Source organism: Entelurus aequoreus, linkage group LG09, assembly GCF_033978785.1.
Source record: "Entelurus aequoreus isolate RoL-2023_Sb linkage group LG09, RoL_Eaeq_v1.1, whole genome shotgun sequence".
Lineage (NCBI taxonomy): Eukaryota > Metazoa > Chordata > Actinopteri > Syngnathiformes > Syngnathidae > Entelurus > Entelurus aequoreus.
Window position 1 is genome coordinate 74771742 of NC_084739.1, and position 21116 is coordinate 74792857.

The 21116-nt window shown below is 40.9% G+C and overlaps 1 protein-coding gene across 3 annotated transcripts in view; it reads right to left on the reverse strand.

Annotated features, from left to right (window-relative positions):
- Positions 1–7527: 7527 nt before the first annotated feature.
- Positions 7528–21116, reverse strand: part of LOC133657720 (cullin-9) — a 55721-nt gene continuing 42132 nt past the window's right edge. For all 3 annotated transcript variants that reach the window (XM_062059364.1, XM_062059362.1, XM_062059363.1), the window contains 9 exons: positions 20912–21076; positions 16327–16490; positions 16169–16262; positions 16016–16090; positions 15822–15932; positions 15629–15746; positions 15430–15563; positions 8329–8420; positions 7528–8261 (listed from right to left, as the gene is read on the reverse strand). In XM_062059364.1, the coding sequence (XP_061915348.1) occupies positions 8054–8261; positions 8329–8420; positions 15430–15563; positions 15629–15746; positions 15822–15932; positions 16016–16090; positions 16169–16262; positions 16327–16490; positions 20912–21076 (1161 nt within the window). In that variant the 3' untranslated portion in view covers positions 7528–8053. The remainder of the gene's footprint in view (positions 8262–8328; positions 8421–15429; positions 15564–15628; positions 15747–15821; positions 15933–16015; positions 16091–16168; positions 16263–16326; positions 16491–20911; positions 21077–21116) is intronic.

Below are 21116 nucleotides of genomic sequence, written 5' to 3' on the forward strand. Positions count from 1 at the left end.
GGTGGCATAGTCAAATTACTTCACATCAAATATTCCACTTTGCAATTGTATTCGGGAAAAGTAACGCACGTTTGGTGTTTTTGCCATAAAAAACAAAGAAACAAACAAAAATTACAGATAGGTTTGAAGTTGATATAGAGACTTAAGGGTTGAAAGTTTTTTTTTAAATGTCCTTTTAGAACCCCAGGAATTTTAATGTGATTTTTATTTTTGTAACTGTCTTTGCTCAAAAATTATGAAATAAAATAATTTGTTAATTCATTATTGACCTATTGATCCAATTATCCATCCATCCATCTTCTTCCGCTTATCCGAGGTCGGGTCGCGGGGGCAGCAGCTTAAGCAGGGAAGCCCAGACTTTCCTCTCCCCATCCACTTCATCCAGCTCTTCCCGGGGGACCCCGAGGCGTTCCCAGGCCAGCCAGGAGACATAGTCTTCCCAACATGTCCTGGGTCTTCCTTGTGGCCTCCTACCGGTCGGACGTGCCCTAAACACCTCCAGACCAGATGCCCGAACCACCTCATCTGGCTCCTCTCGATGTGGAGGAGCAGCGGCTTTACTTTGAGCTCCCCCCGGATGGCAGAGCTTCTCACCCTATCTCATACTTGCCAACCTTGAGACCTCCGAATTCGGGAGATTGGGGGGATGGAGGAGGCGGGTGTGCGGGGCCGGGGGGTGGGGTTAAGGGGTAGGAGTATATTTATAGCTAGAATTCACTGAAATTAAAGTATTTCTTATATATATATATATATATATATATATATATATATATATATATATATATATATATATATATATATATATATATATATATATATATATATATATATATATGCATATTTGCATTATATGTGTAATGTGTCGTTTTAGCTCAGCTGTTGTGTAGCTGCTAGCTCCTCGTAGCCTACAGGTGTCTAAAGTGCAGCCCATAGTTATGTGTTTAACATAACCCTGGGCTAAACCTAAACAATTGAAAATGTGTAATTTGGGTGTCGGTGTAATTTGTGGCAGCTACGCCGTGTCTTATCATTGGACCTAAGTTCTTTGGTTTTGTAGGCGAGACAGAGAGCAAGGGAACAATGTGGGACATCAATTGTGTCCATCTTATACCATGCTAGCTGTTGCAAAGATAGGTCAACATGAGCAGCCACACCTTGAGTTCCAACATATATAAATAATCATAACATATGGCGAGTCGGGTGGCAGAACACACGGAAGCATCTCAGCCAGCCAGGGTTTTCACTGTTAGAGCAGTTGGATGTCAGCCATTCCTGTTGTTTCAGGCTGTGGTATGAGCTCCTGGAGGAGCCTTGATAGTGGTGTCGCAGCTTGGTGGTTGAGCCGTCAGGTAACACCAGGAACCGCACAGCCCCTTGTGCTAAGTGTCACTAAAGGGGGTCTAGCAAAGTGGTAACTTTAAGACTTTAATGTGGGGCGTGCTTTATAAGTTTTGTACAAGTAATAAAGATCTTATTAGAAGATCTTAAAGGGGGATTGATGTAAGCAGATCAGAATCATATCCATATTTAAGTGGTACTTCTTTCTAAACTCCTATAGTCATATTTTCATCAGCTAATGTCTCGTGTGGTAACAAAGTGCTTGCATTCGAGTGCCCTTGAGTAGAGAGACAGAGCGCTGTTGAGACTGCCATAACATTCCTAAGATAAGGAGCACAGTGCAGTGCTGAGCTTGGGGGGACAGGAGGTGGAGGGGAGACCGAGCTAGACCGGGCGAGGGAACGCTGGTGTGCTAGATTGGTCTCACGTTTGTCCTCTAAGCTTGGAGAATAAACCACAAAATACCAACTACTGCCTGTTGATTGAATTTAAACATCAGCTTATTGCCATAAAAAGAATCTGGGAGAGACTAGCAATTTGAATTCCCCATTGGAGTAATGCTGGTCAACGCAACAATATATATATATTAGGGATGTCCGATAATGGCTTTTTGCCGATATCCGATATTGTCCAACTCTTTAATTACCGATACCGATATAAACCGATACCGATATCAACCAATATATGCAGTCGTGGAATTAACACATTATTATGCCTAATTTGGACAACCAGGTATGGTGAAGATAAGGTACTTTTTTTTTAAATTAGTAAAATGAGATAAATAAATTAAAAAACATTTCTTGAATAAAAAAGAAAGTACAACAATATAAAAACAGTTACATAGAAACTAGTAATGAATGAAAATTAGTCAAATTAACTTTTAAAGGTTAGTACTATTAGTGGACCAGCAGCACGCACAATTATGTGTGCTTACGGACTGTATCCCTTGCAGACTGTATTGATATATATTGATATATAATGTAGGAACCAGAATATTAATAACAGAAAGAAACAACCCTTTTGTGTGAATGAGTGTAAATGGGGGAGGGAGGTTTTTTGGGTTGGTGCACTAATTGTAAGTGTCTCTTGTGTTTTTTATGTTGATTTAATAAATAAAAAATAAATACAATTTAAAAAAACGATACAGATAATAAAAAAAACAATACCGATAATTTGCGATATTACATTTTAACGCATATATCGGCCGATAATATCGGCAGGCCGATATTATCGGACATCTCTAATATATACAGTATATATAGTACAGTAAACAGTAATGAAAACACAGTTGTTCTACTAACTGTACTGTACTTGCTGCTTACTTAAAAAAATATAACACTTACCTTTCACTATTTGAGTAGCTTTTTTTCTGCCATTTGAGTACTGGCGAGCGATCTCTGAAACCGGGAACATATCCTTCACGGATTTGTTGAAAACATCCGCAAATGAGAACGGGATGTTGCTTGCAAGGTGGCCCATAATACTGGGCTGTGACCAGCCTTGTGCTTCTCTGACCGTTCATGAGTGACTATATCCATTCAGCCACCGTATTATGAGTTATAGATAAACCTATGGATAACGGAGACATATATAATAGTCTCCTTTTCAGGTGAGAGACGACGCTAAAGGCAGTGCCTTTAAGGCACGCCCCCAATATAGTTGTCCGGCTGGAAATTGGGAGATTTTCGGTAGAATGGTTGTCCCGGGAGATTTTCAGGAGAGGCACTGAAATTCACGAGTCTCCCGGAAAATTTGGGAGGGTTGGCAAGTATGCCCCGCCACCCGGCAGAGGAAACTAATTTCGGCCGCTTGTACCCATGATCTTGTCCTTTCGGTCATAACCCAAAGCTCATGACCATAGGTGAGGATGGGAACGTAGATCGACTGGTAAATTGAGAGCTTTGCCTTACGGCTCAGCTCCTTCTTCACCACAACGGATCGATACAGCGTCCGCATTACTGAAGACGCTGCACCGATCCGACTGACGATCTCACGATCCACTCTTCCCTCACTCGTGAACAAGACTCAGAGGTACTTGAACTCCTCCACTTGGGGCAGGGTCTCCTCCCCAACCCGGAGATGGCACTCTACCCTTTTCCGGGCGAGAACCATGGACTCTGACTTGGAGGTGCTGATTCTCATCCCAGTCGCTTCACACTCGGCTGCAAACCGTTCCAGTGAGAGCTGAAGATCCTGGCCAGATGAAGCCATCAGGACCACATCATCTGCAAAAAGCAGAGACCTAATCCTGCAGCCACCAAACCGGATCCCCTCAACGCCTTGACTGCGCCTAGAAATTCTGTCCATAAAAGTTATGAACAGAATCGGTGACAAAGGGCAGCCTTGGCGGAGTCCAACCCTCACTGGAAACGTGTCCAACTTACTGCCGGCAATGCGGACCAAGCTCTAACACTGATCGTACAGGCAGCGGACCGCCACAATCAGACAGTCCGATACCCCATACTCTCTGAGCACTCCCCACAGGACTTCCAGAGGGACACGGTCGAATGCCTTCTCCAAGTCCACAAAGCACACGTAGACTGGTTCGGGCAAACTCCCATGCACCCTCAAGGACCCTGCCGAGAGTATAGAGCTGGTCCACAGTTCCACGACCAGGACGAAAACCACACTGTTCCTCCTGAATCCGAGGTTCGACTATACGGGGTAGCCTCCTCTCCAGAACACCTGAATAGACTGAGGAGTGTGATCCCACGATAGTTGGAACCCATCCTCTGGTTCCCCTTCTTAAAGAGAGGAACCACCACCCCGGTCTGCCAATCCAGAGGTACCGCCCCCGATGTCCATGCGATGCTGCAGAATCTTGTCAACCAAGACAGCCCCACAGCATCCAGAGCCTTAAGGAACTCCGGGCGGATCTCATCCACCCCCGGAGCCTTGCCACCGAGGAGCTTTTTAACTACCTCAGCAACCTCAGCCCCAGAAATAGGAGAGCCCACCACAGATTCCCCAGGCACTGCTTCCCCATAGGAAGACGTGTTGGTGGGATTGAGGAGGTCTTCGAAGTATTCCCTCCACCGATCCACAACATCCGCAGTCGAGGTCAGCAGAACACCATCCCCACCATACACGATGTTGATAGTGCACTGCTCCCCCTTCCTGAGGCGGCGGAATCGCTTCGAAGCCGTCCGGAAGTCGTTTTCCATGGCTTCCCCGAACTCCTCCCATGTCCGAGTTTTTGCCTCCGCGACCGCTGAAGCTGCACACCGCTTGGCCTGTCGGTACCTGTCCGCTGCCTCCGGAGTCCTATGAGCCAAAAGAACCCGATAGGACTCTACCGTCGCCTCTCACTGCGTGCAACGCCAGTGTGGAAGAGAGTCCAGCCCCTCTCGAGAGAACTGGTTCCAGAGCCCTTGCTGTGCGTCGAAGTGAGTCCGACTATATCCCGCCGGAACTTCTCAGGCTCCTTCCTCTCCAGCGAGGTGACATTCCACGTCCCAAGAGCTAGCTTATATAGCCGAGGATTGGACCACCAAGTGCCCTGCCTTCGGCTGCCGCCCAGCTCACAACACACCCGACCTCTACGTCCCCTCCCATGAGTGTTGAGCCCATTGGAGGGGTGACCCACGTTCCCTCTTTGGGCTGCCCCATGGGGACAGGCCCGGCCACCAGGCGCTCGCAATCGTGCCCTAACTCCGGGCCTGGCTCCAGAGGGGGGCCCCGGTGACCCGCGTCCGGGCGAGGGAAATCGGAGTCTTTGTTCTTGCATTCCTATAGAAGTCTTCGAGCTGCTCTTTGTCTGATCCCTCACCTAGGACCTGTTTGTCTTGGGAGACCCTACCAGGGGGCATGGAAGCCCCCGGACAACATAGCTCCTAGGATCATAGGGACACGCAAACTCCTCTACCACGATAAGGTGGCAGCTCAGAGAGGAGTGATCCAATTATTTCACATCAAAAAAAAAAAGAAGTCAGTGGAATATTTGATGTGATCCATCACATCAAATGTTCCACTAACTTCTTTTTTTAATTACGCGAATTTCACATTTTTGTCAAAAAAAAACAAGGCTTTATTGACCAAAAAAGGGCAAAAAATTAACACAAAACCCCCCATAAAAATATAAAATTCGAATTGACGGATAGATGAGATTTTTTAGATTTTTTATTAACTGTTGCTGCTCAAAAATGATGAATTAAAATCCATTTTGTTAGGAATTATTGACATATTGAAGGCTCCAATTACTTCACATCAAATATTCCACTTTGAAATTGTAATCGGGACATAACGCACATTTTGTGTTTTTGCCATAAAAATCAAAGAAACAAAAATTAACACAAAAAAAACCATGAAAAAAAAAATACAGATAGGTTTGAAGATAATTTTGAGACTTGAGGGTTGAAAGTTAAAAAAAAAAAAGTCATTTTAGATTCCCAATAATTTTAATGTGATTTTTATTTTTTAACTGTCTTTGGTAAAAAATTATAATGAAATAAAATCTTTTTTTTAAATATAAATTATTGACCTATTGATCCAATTATTTCACATCAAATATTCCACTTAGATTATTTTTTAATTACGCTCATTTTTGCCATAAAAAACGTTTTCTTCAACTAAAAAAGGGCAAAAAATGAACACAAAAACCCCCATAAAATTATACAATTAAAATGGACGGATAGATTAGATTTGTTTCTTTTTAACTGTTGCTGCTCAAAAATAATGAATTAAAATTCATTTTGTTAGGAATTATTGACATATTGAAGGCTCCAATTACTTCACATCAAATATTCAACTTTGAAATTGTATTCGGGACATAACGCAAATTTTGTGTTTTTGCCATAAAAAACAAAGAAACAAAAAATTAACACAAAAAACATGACTTTTTTTAATTACAGATAGATTTGAAGCTTATATAGAGACTTGAGGGTTGAAAGTAAAAAAAAAATTCATTTTAGATCCCCAATCATTTTAATGTGATTTTTCTTTTTTAACTGTCTTTGGTCAAAAATTATAATGAAATAAAAAATTTTTTAAATATCAATTATTGACCTATTGATCCAAATATTTCACATCAAACATTCCACTTTGATATTTTTTTTTTTAATTACGCGAATTTTGCGTTCTTGCCATAAAAAACAAGGGCAAACAATGAACACAAAACCCCCCATAAAAATATACATTTGAAATGAACGGATAGGTTCAAATTTTTTTTTAAACAGTTGTTGCTCAAAAATAATTAATTTAAATCCATTTTGTTATGAATTGTTGACATATTGAAGGCTCCAATTATTTCACATCACATATTCCACTTATGTTTGTTTTTAAGTAACGCATATTTTCAGTTTTTGCCATAAAAACCAAAGAAACAAACAATGAACACAAAATAAATGAAACATACTTACAGATAGGTTTGAAGTTGATATGGAGACTTAAGTGTTGAAAGTAAAAATAAAAGTATTACTTATTTTTAAATCTTTTATGAGTGGAGCCCTTTTGGACCCCCAATATTTTTAATGTGATTTTTATTTTTTTTTAACTGTCAATGCTCAAAAATGAAAATAAAATAATTTTTTTAATGAATTATTGAGTTATTAATCCAATAATTTCAAATCAAATATTCCATTTAGAATTTTTTTTTTATTACGCGAATTTTACCATAAAAAACAATACACATTTAAAATAGCCGGATAGATCAGAATTTTTTTTATTTTTTAACTGTTGCTCCAAAAAAAAATTTCAATCCATTTAGTTATGAATTAGACATATTGAAAGCTCCAATTATTTCACATCAAATATTTCACTTAAATGTTTTTATTTTAAATAACGCATATTTTGCATTAAAGAGGTTTTCTTTGACAAACACGGCATAGAACATAAAAAACAACAACTTTTTATCAATAGATGTACCTGAAGTTGACCTACAGATTTACTGCGGAAAACAAGTAAAAAAAAAATAGGAGTTATTTAAACATTTTTTATGACAGACATTTTTGGGTTCCCGGGACCAAACGTTGAGTGTAGTCCTAAAGGTTAAAAAAAAATCCACATATTGTATTGGTTTTGATAATAAAAATCTCAAAATCACAGATTTTCATTTTTCAGTGTGTGGCGTACTGGAAAAAGTTTTTAGGCCAACATCTGCTGGAGAGCCCTGAAATAAACACCTATTAAAGGGACTAGAAAGACAAACTTCACCAAATGACCAACAAATGAACAAACGGCTAGAGAACAAAGTTTGCGTGTAAAATGAAAGCTTTTTATTGATTTTGCTGGTGGAAGTCGGCGACTCCAACGAAAAAAAGCAGATTTTTTGGAACATGAACACGTAAATATGAGCTGTGTTGTTAGCATCGAGGGCTGAAACGGCAACTTCACTCTTCCCACCTCTTTTCATTCCGACGTAGAAACCAAACTGAGCCAAACTAAAGCAGCTTAACGAACGTAAAATCGGACATTCTTTCTTGTCACCAAAAATCCAGAAGTAGGAAAGACTCTCCGGACCAGCGTCGGCCGCTCGGCGACTTGTTCCAAAACGCCATGACCTCCTCCCAGGTTGCTACGGAAGAACTAAGCGACAATGTCTGACAAAACCTTGCGGGGTCAGAGATGGTCCAACACCCCGCTCTGCCGCACGTTGGAGTCTGTGGCGTGAAGCAAGCGAAGCTGTGTCGTTTCATGCGTGGGACGGCCGTGTCAGGTGGTCGGGCGAGGGGGCGGGGCCCAAGTCTCCCTCGCTGGAAAGTTTTGTGCTCCGCATGCTTCAGTCGAAGGGGCTGAAGTCCCTCTCCAGGTTCTCGGACTCCTCGTCGTCGGAGAAAAAGTCGTCCTCGTCTATCTCTTCCTCGTCGTAGTCCTCGTGCCACTCCGGCACGTAGTCCTCGTCGTACTCGTCGTCCTCGTCCTCCGCTTCGCCGGCGCAGTTGTTGTTGTCCGAGTCCCCTGAGGTGGACGTTCGGTCCGACTTGGACCTGAGGACAAAGAGCGGGACTTTTTTTTTTTGTAAAGGTCCGGATGCCGCCGCGGGGTTTTACTCACGCTTTGTTGGCGTCGCTTTGGTTGGACAGGTTGGAGGTTTGCTTCGGGTCCGCTTCCTGGTCGCTTTTGGACGGGTAACCCACCCTGAAGTCCTGAAGGCGAGACGAGAAACCGTCACCAAGGCAAGATACAACTCATTTTCGGAAGACCAAAGGCTGAGGAAAGAGGACAAAAACTAATCCACTTGATCTGGATCCTGCTGGAGACAGGGATGGGAACTCAGCGCTTTGTTGTTAAGGCGGCCGCCTTAACAACAAAGAGCCACCGCCTAAACTGCAGCACCCAGCATTGTCCCACCCACAGAACCATTTGATTGGTTACACGCAGAGCGGTAACAGCCAATCAGCAGTGCGTATTCAGAGCACATGGAGTCAGTGCTCACGGCACAGGCAGAGAGGAGAGACAGTGGGGTGAGCAGAAAGGTGTTTAGCAGGTGAGCAAATTCCCCAAATGATAATAAACACCTCCCAGTCAACTACTAGTATCATCACTATGAGCCCGTTGACGTTCTAGAAACATAAGCGGCAGCTCAGCTCGCTCGCAGTCCTTGAGGTGAAGGCTAATTAGATTTTAGCCTAACGATAGCTCACTGTGCAGTGTGTGTCTGTCCGAGAGAAAGACGAGCATTATTGACCTACAGTTAACAACTAAGTTATTTCACTTGACCTTTTTCTGTGTTGATTGAGCTGTGTTGAAGCAGCAAAACAGGACATTATGTTAAATGAAGAGTTTCTGTCTCTGATAGTTGATATAATAATGTAATAGTCTCTCCTATTGCTATTGTACTATTTTTTCAGCTATAGTTACATTAATCATTAGTAATGTAGCAGCCTAGTTTTGAATGGCAGGGTCCCTGCTATCACATGTTGATAAAAACATAACGTTTACATAATACAAATCGACTACAGGCTTCCCAAATGCTGTAATAAATTAAGCATGATGAGTTGAGCACATGTCAGCATGTGGCCCCACTTTTAACTTTCTTTTTCAGACGCTTATTGCAAACGCTTACTTCAGGCATGTGATTGGACCACAATGAAAAAGACTGAAAAAATTTCCGGGGGTCTGGGGGACGAAGGCCCCCAGCCAGGTCCCCCCGAAGCTCCTGGTTTTTCACCAATTTAACATGCTAAAATTAACAAAGACAGCACCATTTGAAGAAAATATTTTAGTGTTTAAAGACATGAAAACATCATTAATAGAACATACATAACCCAATTATAATAATGAATCACTGTATATGGTTCAGTCCCAACAGTATTTAGTCACTAATATTTACATCTTGTGTTCATTTCTCATCCACAGGTGTCACATTGATCAGTGATATTATCTACAGCTTATTTACAGTATTACCACGTTACTTCAGTTCACTTCACACATTAGCTTTCTCATAGATAGATAGATAGATAGATAGATAGATAGATAGATAGATAGATAGATAGATAGATAGATAGATAGATAGATAGATAGATAGATAGATAGATAGATAGATAGATAGATAGATAGATAGATAGTACTTTATTGATTCCTTCAGGAGAGTTCCCTCAGGAAAATTTAAATTCCAGCAGCAGTATACAAAATTACCAAAAAAAAAGAGCCCTAACATGAGCCTTCCTTGCAATTTTCTGAGCAGCCTGCATTTTCCTTTTGGTCTCTGCTTTTGTAGCTTCTTTTTTGGATTTTTGGATAAATATAACAAAATACCAAATGTAAACATTTCATTCTTTTCGCCAAAATAGGATATAAATGTATGAAAATAATTAAACATGTTTAGTATTGTTTACTCATATTTGAAAATAGGAAATAATAATAATGTGAGGACACTGACATATTGCATGAAACAAGTGTGAAAATATTTACCTTCAAGATTGTTACACCACTGACAATAGTTTTAAGAGACTACATAAGAACTTAATATTACAAAATAGTATTATATGCAAATTTATTTCAAATAAATTGTTAACTGGAGTCAATAATGCGACTCTTTGTATTTCTGTAATTTCATAATATATTTTCACGTGGCTTTTTATTTTTAGAAAAACCCATTTATATTTCGCAAAGCAATAATTGGTTAATATTTAAAACAAACATGAGTATTTCGCAAGCAAATATTTTTTAGCTTACCTCATTATTAACAACCCTGTCTGCAACTGAAGTGGGTTGTGGGTGGATCTTACCTCTCCATGTCACTTTCGGTTGACATCCAAAAGTACCAGCTAGTGCAAAGTTCGTTTTCCTTGCTTCAAGTTTAGGGATGTCCGATAATGGCTTTTTGCCGATATCCGATATTGTCCAACTCTTTAATTACCGATATCAACCGATACCGATATCAACCGATATATGCAGTCGTGGAATTAACACATTATTATGCCTAATTTGGACAACCAGGTATGGTGAAGATAAGGTACTTTTTTAAAAATTTGTAAAATAAGATAAATAAATTAAAAACATTTTCTTGAATAAAAAAGAAAGTACAACAATATAAAAACAGTTACATAGAAACTAGTAATGAATGAAAATTAGTAAAATTAACTGTTAAAGGTTAGTACTATTAGTGGACCAGCAGCACGCACAATCATGTGTGCTTACGGACTGTATCCCTTACAGACTGTATTGATATATATTGATATATAATGTAGGAACCAGAATATTAATAACAGAAAGAAACAACCCTTTTGTGTGAATGAGTGTAAATGGGGGAGGGAGGTTTTTTGGGTTGGTGCACTAATTGTAAGTGTATCTTGTGTTTTTTATGTTGATTTAATAAAAAAACAAAAAACAAAAAAAAAAAAACCGATACCGATAATAAAAAAACCGATACCGATAATTTCCGATATTACATTTTAACGCATATATCGGCCGATAATATCGGCAGGCCGATATTATCGGACATCTCTATTCAAGTTGTTTCATATGTTTTTGGCGTTTCGCATGTACTTCCAAAGCCTTGAAACCTCGTGATCCATAGTCAATATTATCAATCAATGTTTATTTATATAGCCCTAAATCACAAGTGTCTCAAAGGGTTGCAATTATCATGACACCACGTGCACAAAACCTTTCCGGGACGATCGATTTTCCGAATAAAATCACCGAACAAAGTCGTAACTTCCTTCTTCCCAACAGTACCAGTGATTTCCCTTTCCATCCAGTCCCATCGAAACTTATTTTTGACATCTTTATCAATTTCTTTTACTCGTAAAGCGTCCTTTCTCTCGAGAACCGACATCGTTTACATATGGAAAATGGCGGTAATAACCATTATGAATGATGACGTTATTAACGTCATCATTCATAACAGATGTCCTGATTGGTCACAAGGAACATATCGACCAATCAACTACGGCGTAATATAAACTACGTCTCGAATCTTGATTTAGGGTCGGGAAAAAAAACGGAAAAACGGGAGATCTTTTTTTTTTTCCTCCCCGAGATTAAAAAAGACGGAATTCCGACTTTAGACGGAAAAAACACATGCCTGTTACTTATAGTAAGTCATTAATTTGACTTATTAAGTCATTATTTTGACTTAGTAAGTCATTATTTTGACTTAGTAAATCAGAAAGTCAAAATATTGACTTACTAAGTCATAATAATGACATACTTAGTATCTCAGGTAACTAGGACTGTTTTGTGTATTGTTTTCACATTACGGAAAAAATACCGAGATATATATATAGTATATCGGCATTCAGCATATGGAGCGGAAAACACAACCAAAAATTTTAGGCTTCTTCACGCGACGAAGCCAGCCTACTTCACCGCAGTCTGTAGTCTATTGCCCCCCCCAGGCTGTGGTGGCAGCGATGAGATGGCGACAGGCCGAGTTACGCTGTTCCTTACACCCACCCACCCCCTTCCCGCTGGAGAGACACCACCTTAACTAACACATTTTCTGGGGGAAACACTGGAACTGTAACGGTTTGGTTCCGTATCGGTTCTTATTTGGAAAATAAGACAACAAAAAGGTGGATTAGCATCAATTGTGTTCATTTTAGAGCAGTGGTTCTCAACACTTGGCATTCCAAGCACCACCATAATGTCCAACATTAAAATGCAGTGGCGTAGTAAGCCTAAGTATTCATTAAAAACAAGGCAGATGTTTAATTCCACAAGTATATTTCATATTTTGGGCCACTTAACATGACATACAATGCACAAACATGGTCAACAATAATACTCCGTATACAGTACATATTTGCAGATTCTTTGGCCTGCCACTAGATGGAGCCCGCCTACCACCAGTGGGTCCACAGTTGGAGAACCACTGGTTTAAGGAGGTCACGTGACCTTACGAAGCCGACTGGGGGATTTTAAAAAGGCACATAGGTAGCATAGAAACAGTTTTTTGAAAATAAATATAAGAAATAAATATTATTTTGTAGAATTTAACAAAATAAAAGCTAACATTTTGAAAACTTCTAAGAATCTTTGTCATCTCCCTCGAAAATACACGGCTGAAATTGAAAAAACTACAAAGATTTGTATAGTTTTCCGAGGTGAAACTAATATATCCTACAGCTCACACGGGACAGAACAGGTTTTTAGTTCTAGGCCCTCTAGACCAGGGGGAGGAACTTCACCACAATTACAAGATTTTAAACCAAAAGTCTATAAAAAAATCTGGGCGTGATTTTTGACTCCGAGCTGACTTTAATCGCACATATTAAAAATATTACAAACGTTTTTTATGATCTAAGGACATAGCCAGAGTCCACCCGCTTCAGTCTCAGGCCAACACGGAGGTGGTAATGCCTGCTTTTATTTCCTGTCCTTTACAATATTGTAATGCTCCCTGGTCTTCCCAAAAAAGAATATCAGAAGTCTATAATCATTACAAAACCAGGACCAGAGGGCGGGAGCACATTACACCAGTTTTAAAGTCCCTTCTGGGTGGATTTTAAAGTTCTATTATTAGTTTTTAAATGTCTTAAAGGTCTGACCTGCTTTTACCATATCAACCCTCGCCCATCCTGAGGTCCCGTGGCACCAAACTTTTAGCTTGACCAAATACCAGGTCACAACACGGTGATCCAGCATTTAGCCACTATGGCCCCCACCTGTGGAACAGCCTGCCAGAGAGACTCCAGACTGCAAAGAGCGTTGAATTTAAAAAAAAAAAAAGTCTTAAGACACACCTTTTTAATCAGGCTTTTTACTGACCACCTATTTATTATTTTACTGTGTTGTTTTCTTACTTCATTATTAATATTACTACCATTATTCTCTCACTGTTTTTTTTAGTAACATATTAATTAGAGATGTCCGATAATGGATTTTTTCCCGATATCCGATATTGTCCAACTCTTAATTACCGATTCCGATATCAACCGATACCGATATATACAGTCGTGGAATTAACACATTATTATGCCTACCGTATTTCCTTGAATAGCCGCCGGGGCGCTAATTAATTTAAAACCTCTTCTCACTCCCGCGTTTACCAAAAGCATGCGGGATTGGCAAGCATGCGCTAATAATTTTAAAACCTATTCTCACTCCGGTGCTTACCTTATCATGAAAATCACATTTAATAAAAAAAACGTTATGGTCTTACCTTTAGGTATAAATGAGTCCATGCGCAGCTCCTATAGAAGTCTTCCTTATCTTTTTTCAGTTTTAAAAGTCTCTCTGTCTCGATGGAGATCTTCCTTTAAGTATTACCTCCTGCTTCCATTGAAAGTCCAGTTTAGAAAACTGTTTTATTTTAGATATGTAATCCTCCATGGTAAAAGTGCAAGCAAACAATGGCTGCTCACTCTTGCTGCTTGTTGTCTTCTTCTGCAGCCCCGGTCTTCTGCAGTACCAGCAGTCGCAAGAAGGATCACTAGCGCCCTCTACCACCAGGAGGCGGAAGTCATTTAATGACTCATATTTGACCCGGCGGAAGTGCCAAGCATGCGCTAATTATTTTGCGAAACGAGTTTGACCCGGCTGTAATTCTAGGCAGGCGAATACTATATTCCCGGCGGCAATTCAAGGAAATACGGTAATTTTGTTGTGATGCCCCGCTGGATGCATTAAACAATGTAACAAGGTTTTCCAAAATAAATCAACTCAAGTTATGGAAAAAAAGTGCCAACATGGCACTGCCATATTTATTATTGAAGTCACAAAGCGTTTTTTTTTTTTTTTAAACATGCCTCAAAACAGCAGCTTGGAATTTGGGACCTGCTCTCCCTGAGAGAGCATGAGGAGGTTGAGGTGGGCGGGGTTGAGGTGGGGGTAGGGGGTAGCGGGGGGTGTATATTGTAGCGTCCCGGAAGAGTTAGTGCTGCAAGGGGTTCTGGGTATTTGTTCTGTTGTGTTACGGTGCGGATGTTCTCCCGAAATGTGTTTGTCATTCTTTTTTGGTGTGGGTTCACAGTGTGGCGCATATTTGTAACAGTGTTAAAGTTGTTTATACGGTCACCCTCAGTGTGACCTGTATGGCTGTTGACCAACAATGCGTTGCATTCACTTGTGTGTGTGAAAAGCCGTAGATATTACGTGATTGGGCCGGCACGCAAAGGCAGTGCCTTTAAGGTTTATTGGCGCGCTGGACTTCTCCCTACGTCCGTGTACACAGCAACGTTTTAAAAAGTCATAAATTTCACTTTTTGAAACCGATACCAATAATTTCCGATATTACATTTTAAAGCATTTATCGGCCGATAATATCGGCAGTCCGATATTATCGGACATCTCTAGTTGGAACCAACTATTCATATTTACATTGTTTCGTATGGAGAAATTTACATCCACCATCCGCGGTATAGCTCGGTTGGTACAGTGGCTGTGCCAGCAACTTGAGGGTTCCAGGTTCGATCCCCGCTTCCACCATCCTAGTCACTGCCGTTGTGTCTTTGGGCAGGACACTTTACCCACCTGCTCCCAGTGCCACCCACACTGGTTTAAATGTAACTTAGATATTGGGTTTCACTTCGTAAAAGCGCTTTGAGTCACTAGAGAAAAGCGCTATATAAATATAATTCACTTCACTTACTTCACTATACAAACTTTTCTATTTACGAAGCATTTCCAAGAACCGATTAAGTCGGTAAATGGAGGTTCCATTGTTTTTGGAGGGAAGTGAGCCGGCATGTACTCCCGCAAACTCACCTGGGTGGAGTGCTGCAGGATGGCCAGCAGGCGCTCCTGAATGCGTCGGATCAGTTCCAGTCCAGTGTTGATGTGTTCCGCCTTCAGTAGACGGACGCAGGAGGCCAGGTCGGTGCACTGCAGCAGCGTCCCCTCTGACCAACAGGTGGCGCTCACGTTAAAGCTAGCGCTGACGCGTCCGCGGGCAGCGGAGACTCACCCAGCAGGATCTGCAGGGCGTTGGTGTGCAGGTCCAGAGCCTCGGTCTGCTGCTCCATCACGTCCATCTTGTCGCTGTCCTGGTTGTAGAAACTGTAGACGCACGAGTAGGCCAGCACCTGCGGTACGACAGCAGATGAACACGTTCAGCGGCGACTCGGACGGCGGGTCCACCGTGACGGCGCCGGGCTTACCTTCCGGGCCTGCGCCAGAAGCTTGCAGGCGTCGATGACGAAGGTGAGGGACTTCATCTGCAGAGCTTCATTAATGGACGACACCTTCTTCTCCAGGCTGATGGCGAAGTCCTGCAACGTGACAACAACTCGTGGCAGACACAGCTCGTGTTTAATTGGCTGAAAAAAAAGAAAAAAGGAGGCGGGGCTTGTACCTTGGCCTGGTGCTGGAAGGTGCACCTCTCGTTAAAATCCTGGAACTTCTTCTCCTGACGCGCCACTTTACTCACCTACGAGGAGGAAAAACAACTTCCTGTTTATCACCTGGGCCTCTGAGGAGGGGGTCGTGTGACGGCGTGCACACGCACCATGGCAGAGCAGTTGTAGTAGTCCTTGTGCGTCGGTTTCCATGGTTTCAGGCAGCGCCAGCAGAAGCCGTGGTTACATTTGGCACAGGTCATACTGAGGACACACAACATGTTAACATGGCGGTGGCCAGTGGCGCTCGGCGGCGGGCGTCACGCACTGGAGGCAGCCCTCGTTCTTCTCGATCTGAGCCTGGCAGCTGGGGCAGCGCTTGGAGATGAGCTTGGCCAGATGTTTGCTCTGAGCCTCCACGCTCATGCCCTCGTAAAACCCCCCGTCGTCCATCCACTGGGACATGTGGCTGCAGCTGGCCGGGTAGTGCGCCTGCGGGAAGAACACAGTTTTCATTTTCTGGACTAAAAACGTTCGTCTTATTTATCGCCATCGACCTATTTTTCCCATGACTAAAATAGAACGATGGGTTTCCCCTTAATGCAGGGGTGTCCAAAGTGCGGCCCGGGGGCCATTTGCGGCCCGCAGGTCATTTTTTAACGGCCCCACGGCACATTTTAAAAATACGATTGAAACATTTTTAAAACGTAAAAAGTGGTATAAAAGAGCAAACAAAGAATTTGTTGCAATGTTTACTGTAATAACACAAAGCTGCCATGCAGGCTGTTTCTTTCTTTAAAAAATAACAATGAATCAAAGTCAATGTCATTATGAATTATTGACCTTTTCAAAAGGCTCCAATTACGTCACGTTAAATATTCCACTTTGAGATATTTTTTGGGGAAAATGTAGCATATTTTGTGTTTGCCATGTAAAAAACTGAGCTGTTTTTTTTTTTTTTAAAAGGAAGGCCTAAAACGAACAAACAAAAAACATAAACAACAATAAAACTTATAATTGACGGATAGATCTGAAGTTGATTTTGAGATTATTGTGTTAAAAGTAAACAGTAAAAAAAATGTATAATTTATTTTTTTAACACTTTAATGAGTAGGACCCTTTTGGATCCCCAATAGTTTTAGTGTGATTTGTTTTTAAGTGTCATTGCTCAAAAAATAATAATGAATTAAAATCAATAGTGTTATGAGTTATTGACCTTTTTAAGGCTCAAATTATTATATAATCTCAAATATTCCACTTTAAAAAAAGTATTGGGTGAAAATATTGCATATTTTGTGTTATGTCCATAAAAAAACAGGGTTTTCTTTGACCAAAAGAGCATACAACTTAAATCTTTAAAAACATTATATTGACAGATAGACCTAATGTTTATCTAGGGATTTAAAACTTGAATAATAATAAAAATAATACTGAATAATGACACATTTTTAATATTTTTTTGACCAAAACCCTTTGGGGTCCCCAGGCCTGAATGCATATTTGTTATACATATATTGCATTGGTTTTTAAAATAAAAAATATCAAAATGGCCCCCGCTTGCCTTGATTTGTCAGTGTGCGGCCCTCAGTGGAAAAAGTTTGGACACCCCTGCCCTAATGTAATTGAACGTGGCACGCCGCCACACATTAAAAATAAGTAGTTTTTTTTAACTTGAAAACAAATTAAAGTGATATAACTAGAGATGTCCGATAATATCGGCCGATAAATGCTTTAAAATGTAATATCGGAAATTATCGGTATCGGTTTCAAAAAGTGAAATTAATGACTTTTTAAAACGCTGATGTACGGAGCGGTACACGGACGTAGGGGGAAGTACAGAGCAGTTGCGTCTCCCAGTCAGCAGCCCCTCCCCTCTCCCACACACAACACAGGAGTTGCAGCACGACTGCAGCATGAGAGGTTTACTGGCGACGCATGATGACCTCATCAAACCGCCGTGAGCGGAGCATAACAACAAGAGTGTGTTGTTGCCGGTGCCGTAGCCGTGGCTAACAAGCTCGCTCGCTGGATGATTGACTAACAACACCATGTCTGTGGTTTGGGATTATTTTAAAGTGTGTCTGACGGATAAAAATTTGCAATGACTGCAAAAAGTTGGTTATGCGAGGAGGAACCAAGACGTCTTCCTTTAATACGAGCGATTTGATCTCCCACCTCTTCAAGAATCATAAGGAGATACAAGATGAATACAAGCGGAAGATGGATGAAAAGCAAACACCGGAAAGAAGTAGTACCACACAGTTGTCGCTTAAAGACTCAGCAGAGAAAAAAATAAAAAATACAACAAAAACCACTCCAAGGCAAAAGCCCACGTTGTGGTCAGGGACAACGCAAAATAAGAAAAGAAAATAAGACTAAAATCACACTTCTATGCTGTTTTAAAAGCCAAGGAGTACAAATATGTTTTAAGAAGTGATTTAAAAGTCATTAAAAGAGGGAGCCATCAGAATAGCAAAAGGGATATCTTACCAAAGTTTTGGAGACACAGCAGAAATTGCACGATCCCGTCTGGGTTTTAAACGGGTTTTTGGGACGAAGAAATTGATCAACTGACCTCAGAGACCAGGCGGGGGTGTACATTTATTATTTGTGGCGCTAATCCCTTAAGAGATTCAAAAACAAACAATAAAATGTTCAAATGAATTCTAAAACGAACTGGGGGCCAGTTAAGGGATGCTAAAATGTGCTCGTGTTTTCAGTGCCACTTAAAAGGCAAGCAGCAGCATTTTTGGACTAGCTGATTGGTTCCAACGTGGTGAGTTGCAGTAGTCCAAACGTGATCAAATAAAAGCATGCTCAAAGTCGTTAAAAGATAATACTGATTACATTTTTGCTAAAAGTCTTAGATGATAAAACATTGGAGTGTACAACAGAGTGAGTCTGCTCTTCTAATTTTAAATCATTGTCCAACTTAAAACCAAGATTTGTGACTGTGGGTTTAAAATAAGGTGCTCACTGGAGCGAGCATTTTGTTTTACTTTTGAGTCAAATAATAAGTTCTTATTTATGTTTAAAAAGTTTACCGCCAACCATGCTTTTATGTCCTCAAGACAATTTAAAAAAGTGATTTTAAACTTGTCACTTTTCTTTTTAGAGGGACATAGATTTACGTATCATCTGCATAAAGATGATTATGATATATTTTTTTTAAAATGGCTTGCATGGGCAGGATGGACACTAAAAACAGGATTGGTCCTAGGATGGAGCCTTGAGGGACACCACAGGACAAGGGAGCACAGTTATCAATTTGGATCTTAAAAGTTCTGTCAGATAATAATAAAAGTGCTTTTAAGACAATGATGCGTTATATCCAATCCACTTTATTTACACTACCGTTCAAAAGTTTGGGGTCACCCAAACAATTTTGTGGAATAGCCTTCATTTCTAAGAACAACAATAGACTGTCGAGTTTCAGATGAAAGTTCTCTTTTTCTGGCCATTTTGAGCGTTTAATTGACCCCACAAATGTGATGCTCCAGAAACTCAATCTGCTCAAAGGAAGGTCAGTTTTGTAGCTTCTGTAACGAGCTAAACTGTTTTCAGATGTGTGAACATGATTGCACAAGGGTTTTCTAATCATCAATTAGCCTTCTGAGCCAATGAGCAAACACATTGTACCATTAGAACACTGGAGTGATAGTTGCTGGAAATGGGCCTCTATACACCTATGTAGATATTGCACCAAAAACCAGACATTTGCAGCTAGAATAGTCATTTACCACATTAGCAATGTATAGAGTGTATTTCTTTAAAGTTAAGACTAGTTTAAAGTTATCTTCATTGAAAAGTACAGTGCTTTTCCTTCAAAAATAAGGACATTTCAATGTGACCCCAAACTTTTGAACGGTAGTGTATATAGCACATTTAAACAACAAAAATGTTTCCAAAGTGCTGCACAACAATATTAAAAACAGTATTAAAAACAATAATCAAATATTATCCTTAGCTCCACCAAAGACTGAATAAAAACAAAAAATAAATAAATATAGAACCAAGATACTTTATTATACTTAATACTTTAGTAATTTTAGTCGATTAATACTAAATCAAGTTAGATGACTCAAATTAGAATCAATTTTCGTCAAAATTGAGATGTCCGATAATGGCTTTTTTGCCGATATCCGACACTCGGATATTGTCCAACTCTTAATTACCGATATACAGTCGTGGAATTAACACATTTTGCCTAATTTTGTTGTGATGCCCCGCTGGATGCATTAACAATGTAACTAGGTTTTCCAAAATAAATCAACTCAAGTTATGGGAAAAAATGCCAACATGGCACTGCCATCTTTATTATTGAAGTCACAAAGTGCATTATTTTTTTTTAACATGCCTCAAAACAGCTGCTTGGAATTTGGGAGGTTGAGGTGGGTGGGGTTGGGGGGGTAGGGGTAGCGGCGGGTGTATATTGTAGCGTCCCGGAAGAATTAGTGCTGCAAGGGGTTCTGGGTATTTGTTCTGTTGTGTTTATGTTGTGTTACGGTGCGGCTGTTCTCCCAAAATGTGTTTGTCATAATTGTTTGGTGTGGGTTCACAGTGTGGCGCATATTTGTAACAGTGTTAAAGTTGTTTATACGTCTACCCTCAGTGTGACCTGTATGGCTGTTGACCAAGTATGCCTTGCATTCACTTGTGTGTGTGTGAAAAGCCGTAGATATTATGTGATTGGACCGGCACGCAAAGGCAGTGCCTTTAAGGTTTATTGGCGCTCCGTGCAGCGGCGTTTTAAAAAGTCATACATTTTACTTTTTTAAAGCATTTATCGGCCGATAATATCGGCAGTCCGATATTATCGGACATCTCTAGTCAAAAGACTTGATCAAAAACGGCAGTCAAGATTAACACTAAGAGGCGCTCGCCCGATGGGCGTGTGCGGCGTGAACTCTGACCTCTGGGAAGTTGCAGCTGAAGCAGGACGACCAGCAGCACTTGGAGCAGGTTCCCATGCTGCCCATGTTCTCCTTGCAGAGGATCTGGTCGCACCCTTGGGGGTTGGTGCACCACGTCAGGTTGGAGCACGACTCCACGAAGCCTCGCAGCAGCGCCTTCTCGTACTGGCCGCCGCGACAACAACACAATGACTGCGTGCACGTC